General features: G+C 45.2%; 1 protein-coding gene across 1 annotated transcript in view; it reads right to left on the bottom strand.

Annotated features, from left to right (window-relative positions):
- Prelid2 (PRELI domain containing 2) overlaps nucleotides 1-10,101 on the bottom strand; it is an 80,465-nt gene extending 70,364 nt beyond the window's left edge. Inside the window, 1 exon segment of the mRNA XM_032885910.1 lies at nucleotides 9,887-10,101. Within this exon segment, the coding sequence (XP_032741801.1) occupies nucleotides 9,887-9,961 (75 nt within the window). The 5' untranslated portion in view covers nucleotides 9,962-10,101.
- Between the last annotated feature and the right edge of the window lie 220 nt (nucleotides 10,102-10,321).

A 10,321-nucleotide genomic window follows, 5' to 3' on the forward strand; every position in this document is an offset into this window, starting at 1 on the left:
CGTGAACTATTCATGCTAATAAATATCATTTGCAAAATTTAAGTCATTTTCCCTGATGGCTGCTTCTGGAGTTAACAGACATAAACCTCGAGTTTTCGTAAAGAATGGCAAAAAAAAAAAAAAAAAAAAAAATTAGAGGTTTGTGTGAAACAGCTAAAGACCGTGGCATGGATGGCCCATATTTTAACTCTTTGCAGAAATTAAAAATGTATTAAACCAAGGCTCCCTCCACCTGGCATTACTTAGAATAATAGAATGCCATCTTGTGGTACCCTACATAATCATGTTTTATCCTTACACACAAAATGTATCAAAAACCTGCTACAGAGCAGAGAATACTGGAGGGAGAGCTGCTCAGAGTTCTGAATACCACCACGGGAGCTCTTCCCATCAGCCTGGGTAGGCGTCAAGTAGGCACTCAGGAGTTCTGGACACCTATTCAAACACCACATGACTATGGAATTGATCCAGCCAGATCCAGATCGATACTGTGCCCACCCTGTGTGTGTTACCCAGCAGCTGCCTGACATGATCTCATTTAGTTCTCTTCCAAACAGGAAACATATTAATGGGTATTAAGATATGGCCTCTTCTTGCTAAAAGTCTCATGTGTAAATCCTGCACACAAACAAAAATGAGCCTGCCCATCCCCACTCCATACCAGACACTCCTGGAAGCCATGTGGTCTGTTGACCCAGTTTCTGCCGAAAGCCTTGTCTATCGAGCCTGGTTTGATGGTAGCGTACACACGCCAGATGCACTGTAGTTTATCAGTGACTCTGGGGATTTTTCAAGGTATGTTTGGCTTCATTTTTTAAATCTTATTTATGATTTTACTTTCTTTATAGAATAAACAGGCTCACTCCTTCCCTTCCCAACAACACAACTTTCCCAACCGCAACACTAACAAAGGTAAAATGCACACTTACTCCTGAGGCTCTTGCCCATTCATTCCTATTTTCCTTTTTACATATTAAAAGGGTCCAGAAACCATTTGAGTGGAGGTATCTTGTGCAAGTAGACAAAGCTACTCCTAGAAGTCACAGGTTATTAATTGAAAATCCCATTTCCAGGGATTGGGCTACTACCTGCAATGATCCTTCAGGGGCTTTCAAAATAATACAGTGGGCTCCTGCTGTTAGCTGCCCACGGGAACTAGATGGTAAGATCATCTTGATGAAGACAGCACATACTCTGGTGTAAGGACACTGAGAAATCAAGCTACAGGTGATGCTGAGGCTGGCATCACAATGTACAGGGGGTTGTGGAAACACTGCCCTCAGTTATTTTCTTCAGCTTTGGATCCTATTCTACTGAATTGCCAGACAAGATATGCCCACTAATGCAATGGTGGCAAGCCCATTATCGGTTAATGTGATGGTTTGTATATGCTTGACCCAGGGAGTGGTACTATTAGAAGGTATAGCCTTGTTGGAGTAGGTGTGTCACTGTGGGCATGAGCTTACGACCCTCATAGCTGCCTGGAAGTCAGTATTCTGCTAACAACTTTCAGATGAAAATGTAGAACTCCCAGCTACTCCTACACTATGCCTGCCTGGATGTTGCCATGTTCCCACCTTGATGATAATGGACTGAATCTCTGAATAGCCCCAATTAAATGTTGTCCTGATAAGAGTTGCCTTGGTCATGGTATCTGTTCACAGCAGTAAAACCCTAACTAAGATAGGTAACCAACCACTTTCTGATTGGACTTGAGACCTGCTTCACAAAAGAGAATGAATCCTCAGTACTGTAAGCCTGGCCAAAGCCCTGTGGCTGGATAGGCCATGGGTCCTAATGGGAAAAGCACTGCTGTTGGACTGTTCAGTGGATATGCTTTTTCTACCAAATTGCCTTCTAAATAGTTATGTTTACCCACACAGATTGTGTGCCACCACGCTTGGGCAGGGCCCTTCTTGCAGTAAGTGGTGGTTACTGAGGAAACTTTTAACTGATCAAAGTGAGGAGACTAAGTGACTGAGGAGTGCTCAGCCCTAAAGAGGACATTAATATCATCCCCTTCAAGACTCAGAGAAGAGTATGAATAAGGAGAGGACAAAGGGGTGGGATGTTGTAGAACAAGGTATCCTAAGTATACTATATCTGCTGCACTCAAACTCACAGCAGCTGCAAAGCACTGGCCTATCAACACGCCCTTCCCTGGAGCTTTATAGGCAGTTAACCTCCCTGACCACGCCCTACCCCTCTCTCACACACCTTGGAAAAAGAACGAGTTGGCAGAGTGAAGGGCATCAGCTGGAGTGAAAGGGGAACAACAGAGGGTAATGAGTTTAAACATGATAAAAATACAAAGTACAAATGTACAAATGTCGTGGTGTAACCCATCATTACATAAACACACACATGCTAATTAAAAAAACTGTTTTAAAAAGAGCCCAAAAGCCACATAATGCCAAGCTCAGAGGATATACATTAAAGCAAATATATAATTATTAAAGGGAGAGGTCAAGAAATTGAGTCCATCTATTATAGGAATAATATATATTCCTATCTAATATATGTTTTATTTACACACACACACACACACATGGTGGAGCTTTATGGAGATTAAGCCTCTACATTTGTTTGCTAAGGGAAAGTTCGTCATTCAGAAGGCACACTCTTAAGAGCAGGAAGTTATTAAAGTTGAGAGGTCAACACCTGACTTTTGAACAGGACCTTCTCCTCAGTCAGTGCCTTCACAGGAGTCACTGTGGGCCCTCTTTTGAATAGGGTTATCTGAGAAAGCACAAAGAATGAGGAACTGCAGTACTCCTGGTTCACTGGCATCTGCATATCTGCTCAATACACTATTAGGGAATTTGCTACCCAGCTGCTTCCAAACACATACAAAGGACCTTGCTACATGCTCAGTTATACAGAGACATCACCATACACTGCCCAACCTTTCCACGGTCTCCATAAAGCAGCTCACTCCAGAAGAAAAGCGAAGTTGACTTATTACCAAGATCAAATGAGTCTTCAATTAATCAACACTTCTTTGATCTGCCTGGTGTGGTCGTCATGCCCATAATTGCAGAACTGGAGAGGCTGAGGGAGGAGTATCAAAGTGCTCAAGGCCAGCCTGGGCTACATAGGAAGATGCAATTTTAACAAATGTTCCTTGCCCCACACTATATGTCTGTATATTATCCTGAGAAAGCTTGGCACAATAATCTATATATTCCTCTCTGCTCCACCTGGCAGAAAGCACCTTCAGGACAAGGTCTTGTTTTATTTATTGTCAAAGGGTGCACAGACTTAGCATGAATACCAATTAATAGGCATATAATGAATATGTAGCTATTAGCACTTTGATAGATAAAAAATCTTCTTTCAGACAGAAAGCCACATCCTCTACTGGATGAGTTACTAAGCACACTTTAAAATTTAAATTGCACTTAAAAAATAATTTATCATTCAGATGTGCACCATTATTCATGCTCACCTTCTCCCTTATTGTTCTAACTTAGTAAAGATTTCTGCAGACTGCTTCCCCCAGCTTTTCAGTTTCCCATCTTGGACAAACATAAAGCTCGCTAGAATTCAGCAAGTGCTTTCAAAGCACTTACCATGCCCCAGCATTAAGGTAGGTGCTTTCATGGAAGTGCATATGTTAATTAATGTCCCCTGACAACCCTACAAGTTAGCTATTCCTCTAATTCTGCAGACAAGGAAACTGAGGCACAGAACTATGAACTCACCTGTCCCACACCCCCACAACTGTGCACACTACAGCCAGCTTCTCCTTCATGCCACACCTCGGCTTTCAGGAGAGCCTAGGGTGGAAGATGAAAAGTGCAACACAGCATGAGATAAAGAGCATCTGTCAGCTGTGCACAACACTAAGGCCTAACATCTAACCAAACCCCCATTCCACTGCGAAATGCAGATAGATCCTCCCTAAATACCTCTGGAGCTCCGTGGGGAAAAATGTTCTACACATGTAAATGTCAAGTCTGCAAGAGACTGAAGATGGGATCAGAAGGAAGCATTATTAATTATCCAATCAGCTTTCTACTCTAAATGGAAATGGCCATTCATAAATCCACTTTATGAGCTTATGGGTAAACACCGACCCATTCCATGCAGCACGCCACTGGAATAAATAAAGCCTTAGGTCATGAGCGTAAATAAAAATTTATTTTACTCTTTTTTATTACAGTATTCCAGAAAGTACACGTTCCTGTGTTGGCTTTCCTCTCTCGGGGGTTTTGGTTTGTTTCGTTTTGTGAAATGGTCAGAGGGCGGCTCACTGTGTTGCCCAGGCTGACCTCAAACTTCTGAGCTCAAGCAATCCTCCTGCCTCAGATTCTCAAATAGTGACGTTAGTGTAAAATTATATACTGCAAACCACAGGCAGGTGAGCTTTCCTCATGGAACAGGGGTTTGCTGAGTGTTCCCTGTGTTCTAGAGCCTGTCCGGTGCACTTGGGGTACAACAGAAAAAACTGACACAGATCCCCAAGGAGTTTGCCCACATTCACAAAGAGCAAAACCAGCCTAAGCAAGTCCACGGTGAGAAACCTCAAGCTCTCTGCACTCATTCGGATCAACATGGAGACCCACTCATCACCACAGCTCCCATGCATCCTTAGTAATGACTTTAAATTCCAGGATTTGACATGTAAGGAATTCTCTTAGCATAACAGAGACACATCCATCAAAAAGACCTACACAAGCCTCCACAAAGAGGTGTCTTCTAGGCTTCCACGCTTGTCCACACAACTTTGTGTTCTTTCCCAAGATGATTTTTAGTCAGTTGAAAGGAAAATACACTAACTGATGAGTGCTAGAGAGGTAAGAATTGTATAGCTGGGTGGCGGTCACACACATGCCTTTAATCCCAGCATTCACAAGGCAGAGGCAGGCAGATCTCTGAGGTCAAGGCCAGACCCGGTCTACAGAGAGAGTTCCAGGACAGCTGGAGGCTACACAGGGAAAAAAAAACAAAAAAAAAAAAAAAACAAAACAAAAAAACTCAAAAACATTAAGAGAGAGAGAGAGAGAGAGAGAGAGAGAGAGAGAGAGAGAGAGGGAGAGAGAGACTTGGCTTGGCATGGGCTTTTGAAACCTCAAAGCAAAGCATACCCTGAATAAAACACTTCCTCAAAGCCACTCCTAATCTTTCTAATCCTTTCAAATAGTGCCACTCCCTAGAAAGAAAGGAGAAGAAGAAAAGAAAGAAAAGGTAGAATTATACAAAGAGGAGAGCCAGGAATGCAAGGACACTGCAGCCACTGCTGCAGTTATGGGAAGCATAGCATAGCATCTGAAGGAGCCATGCAGAGTCAGCACTCTCCCATGAGGAGGAGTCCTGTACTCCACCGATAAGATTGTAGCCTCCGTTTTCTAGGTACCACTCACAGCTGGAAGCATGCAGCTCATGTTCTGCCCTCAGAAGCCAACAGACAGGTGTAAGGAGACCAGGCATTCCTTGGGTTTTAAAAATAGTACTGAATTGGAACTCGAGGCGAATCTGCACATACCAAAAGCCACCGAGCAGTAGATTCTATTTAAAACACAATGTCCTCAGTTCTAAAGCAGCCTTGCCCACTGTCGGGCAAAATCAGATTAAACGTCCGGAGAGCTTCTCACATGACTGTCTCTTCTGCTCAATTTTTTTAATTGTCATTTTTTTAAAGTATCATCACACGGTCTAAAATTATTTAAAGCATATTTTGCCCAAAATACAACTTACTACCATAGGCCCTATCGAAAGCACATGCCTTTAGATCTGTTGCATCTTCACAAGAAATCTAGAAGATGGTAGCATCATCACTAACAGAGGAGAAAAGGAGATTGTCTACACAGCCGTACATGCTGCTCAGTGCACAGGGGCTCCTGTGCTATGTGGGTGCATCAGTGGGCCATGTGTACTCAGAGGAAGCAATTCCTTTTTTAAGATATAATACGTGTATTAATTCTTTGAGATTCTCACACAACGTCCTTTGACCATATTCACTCTCGACTCCTTCCCTTAACTCCTTCCAGACCCACACCCACCTTCCTATCTACCTCCACTTCATGTCATTATTATTATTATTATTATTATTATTATTATTATTATTATTAGCAGCAGCAGCAGCAGCAGCATTATTTAATATCGCATCAACTCTAAGCTATGCCGCCCATACAGTTCTAGGTGTGGGGCTATCCACTGGAGAATGGTAGACCTATGAGGAGCTACACCCTTAAAGAAAACTAACTCTCTCTCTGAGAAGCTATACACTGTCCATAGGTGACAGGAGTGAAGGCTCACGAACCCTTTGCCCTCCATGCTACAATGCTAACAGCTCTCTGACATCATGGGGAAATGTTTTGTGAAGTAGATGGTGGCTATTAGAGAAAGTCACAACTAGTCAAAGTGCAGAATAAGAGACTATGGAGTGCACATCAATATTACACACACACACACACACACACACACACACACATACACACCACACCACACCACACCACACCATGGCTCAGAGGGACCATTCAAAAAAGGATTGGAAAGATTTTAAGACCCAGGTCTTTTAGTCATGACCAAATACTGCACTCATAATTCATGGTCGTAATGGCTGCCCACAGGAATTCCCTTCTGTTAATATTTTAGTTTAATTTGTTTGGTTTTGGGTTTTCTGGGTCAGAGTCTAGCTATGTAGCCCAGGCTAGCTACAAACTGCTGATCATCCTACCTCAGACTCACCACGGCCTGGGATACAGGCATGAGCCACCACACCTGGGTCCTTCCATAGTTCTCAAACATGCCAAGCACTTAGCTGACTATCTTATAAGAATGGCATCAGATACTGAATGTTCTTATATAAATTACTTCAACCACACCACACTAAATCCAACCACATGAGCTCAGTCAACCCACAGAATCACCAGAATTAAAAGCCTGTCACTAAGCAAGGCCACTAAGTTTTAGAGTGATTTGTTGCACAGAAATGACTAGCAAATACCTCGTCCCACCCGCGCACACCTAAGCTAAGCAGCACATTAGGTGCAGAGTCCACCCTGATAAGCAAACCATGAGAGGCAAATGAACCGAGGGGCACTATTCCCAGCAAAGCTGAGCCCTGTCTCAGAATCTCTTGAATGACCACTGTGCAGAGATGGAAGCACAGTCCGCTGGTGAGCCATGGGCTTTAGATTCAGATGAGCTGAGATCCTGGCTCTCCGACCTACTAGCTGGGGGCGCTGGGACAGTTAGACTTCTGAGCCTGTTTCCCTGCAACGTGAGTGAGTCAGTTATGATGACTTCTTAGCCTGCTTGGAAGAGTAGAAATAATACTGTATTATACAGAGCAAATGTGTATAAACAGAGAGAGAGAGAGAGAGAGAGAGAGAGAGAGAGAGAGAGAGAGAGAGCCTAGAAAACTCCTCTTCATGTTTCAGCAAACCTATTGGTGTCGCCTTACTGAGAAAGCCTACCTACAAAAGCCTCCACGTGGGACTGCTATAGCTGTTCCGACCCCCACCGTCCCGTATGCTCCTTGTGTGAAGTACGCATCACCCATTGAAATGATGCCAACCTCATCATCATTTATTAATGTTGGTCTCACTCTCTAAAACCCATCACCTTTACTTGAAACTGATATGTAGGAGGGAGTGTATTACAAAGAAGAGAATGTGTGGTGTTGTATGTGTGGTTTTGCAAAGGGAGATCTGCCCAAGGAGAGTTGAAAGGGGCAGGGAGGAAGGAGGAGATGGTCAGCGAAGCCTAGACAAAGTGTGTTCCCTCCCATTCTGAGAAGGCAGAGGTCTCCTTTTCAGGATAACGGTCCTTTTTCCCAGGTGGCAATGGTGCTGCAATCTCCATCTTGAATATTCCCCAAGGAATAAGTTAATGGTTAGGTCCCAGGGCAGCCCTACTGGGAAGTGGTAGATGCTTGAATAGGTGGAGAATTGTGGGAAGAGATCTTTAGGCATTGGTATGTACCCTTGAATTGGATTATGGAACTGCAGCTCATCTGACCTTTCCGCTCTGATCCTTGGCTCAGACTTCAGCAGATTTACTCTACCACAGGTTCCCACAGTGAGACACTCTGCCTCTCCACAGGCCAGAGTGCCAGGGCAGCTGGGCTGGTTATTTCTTGTCAGATTGAGACAAAGTAGCATCAGCTGTTAAGACAGAACTTCAACTGAGGAAGTTCATCCATCAGCCCGGCCTGTATGCATATTGAAAGGCTCTTGATTAATGATTGATGTGGGAGGGCCCAAGCCAGTGTGAGTGGTACCTCCCCAGTGCAGAATGAGCAAGGCATGGAGAGCAAGCCAGCAATGTCCCCCATGACCTAGTGCTCCACAGTGACCTGTGCTGTACTTCCTGCCTCCTGGTCCCTGCCTTGAGTTTCTGCTTCGACTTCCCTTAATGATGACCTGGCAGAAGTAAAATAAACTAAACCCTTGCCTCAACTTGCTTTTTGGTCAGTATTTTATCACAGCAAGCAAACTAGGACAGAAATTGGTACCGAACAGTGGGATAGTGCTGTGGTTGACCTGACCTTGTTGTCTGTGGGGAAAATCCTGTATAGATTTTAGGGTTTGGGGCCAGAAAAGGCAGAATGTTCAGCTTCATGAGCTGTTGCAGGAGACTGGAAGAAAGTTAACTGAGCCAGGCCAGGAAAGCAGACTCCTCCATGGTCTCTGCTTCTGTTCCTGCCTTTTGCTCCCGCCCCTGACTTCATGCAATGAATAGCCTGTAAGCTGAAATAAACCCCTTCCTCCCAAAGCTGCCTGTGGCCAATGCTCTATGGCAACAAGAGAAAGTAAACTAGAACAAAGTAATTATGAATGGGAGCCCTCGTAGCAGTGAGCCAATATAGATAACTTCTCCTTGTTATCCCAGACACTTCATCACAGGGCAAAGGCGACTAACACAAAACACACTGGGGATCCACACTCCAAACTGGGAGTCTGATCAAAGCATGGGGTGTCAGCTGTTCCTTTTATGTGCTTAGAAGCCTGATCTACGGCAGAGTGTACACCAGATTCACTCATTCATTCGTGAGACTTTTGCTGAGAAGGACCTAGCAGATACAAGGGATGAGGCTCCTCCTGTAATGGGAGGTCCCAGCTGACCATCTTCACAGCCCCTCCTCAGTTTAACTTCTAGGCTAGACAGATTTCCTCTGACCAAAGTCACCCAGAGACTTAACTGAACCAAAAACAGATTAGAGTTCAGAGTCCCGCCTCCCAGGCCTGGTGACAACTAGTTCTTAGGGATGTTTTTCATTTTACTGTTAGCCGGAGGCACAGTTCTTAGAAAGAGCCCCCATTATGAGGGCCATGGAATCCCCTAACAACAATAGTCGAAACAGCAGTATTTCTGAACCCTTACAATCATCAATCCTGTGATAAACACTCCCTATTAATATTTCACTTAAATCCTCACGACAACCCTGGGAGTGTGCACTGTTTTTCTCACGCTACAGATTAGCAAACTAAGGTCCAGAGAGGGTGAGCTCTGAGGGAGTCCCACCGCTATTTAGTTAAGAGAAAGTCTTGAAACAGTAGAGTAACACCCGAGAGTCTAGCGAGATCACAGTTTCAAAGGCATGCATTAGCGTTTAAAGAGTGGGACATAAACTAGAAAGCAGGTCTAGACAGTCCATCCTGGAAGGCCACCCGGAGCCCACACCCTCTGCCTGAGGAGGGAGGCATGTGGACGTGATGCCATGCACGGCGCCCTTCGCTCATCCCTGAGAGCAGCCTTCGAGGAAACCCGCCTCCACCCTTGTCCTGCACATCCCGGGAGCAGCACGCGCGCAGGAATGGGACTCGGAGGGGGACTCTAGACCCCTGAGGGTTGGGTCCGGTCACCATGCGACGTAGGCGGGGGCACTTCAGGCTCTCCGCAGCGGGCACACTTCCCAGGTCAGAGGGACTGGTACCTTTCGGAGGAAGCAAGCGACCACCTGCTCGAAGGGGTACTGGAACACCTGGTGCACGTCCACGGTGACCCCCATGTCATGCACCCGCCTTCGGTCTCCTCGCCGAGCTCCGGCCACACCCCTCAGCCAAAGGGGCGTTCACTTTCTCTCCCCTCTTCAAACTTCTCAAACTTTATTGTCCTCCTCCGAGACAAGGCTATAGTTCACACCCTTTCACTTCCGCCCTATAAAGCTGTCGCCCGGGACGCCCCAGACCCCAGCGACTGGAAAGTGTGTCAACGCCCACGTTCCCTCCCTGGCCACGCCTGCAGATAACGCCCTGTCTCTGAGCCACCCAGTTACACGCCGCAACCCTGCGATTTGCAGCCAGAATTCCAAACCGCCGGAGGTCACAGAATTATCCTCTGTTGACAACCAGATAGAAATAAGATATAA

This window comes from Rattus rattus, chromosome 15 (assembly GCF_011064425.1).
Source record: "Rattus rattus isolate New Zealand chromosome 15, Rrattus_CSIRO_v1, whole genome shotgun sequence".
Classification (NCBI taxonomy): domain Eukaryota; kingdom Metazoa; phylum Chordata; class Mammalia; order Rodentia; family Muridae; genus Rattus; species Rattus rattus.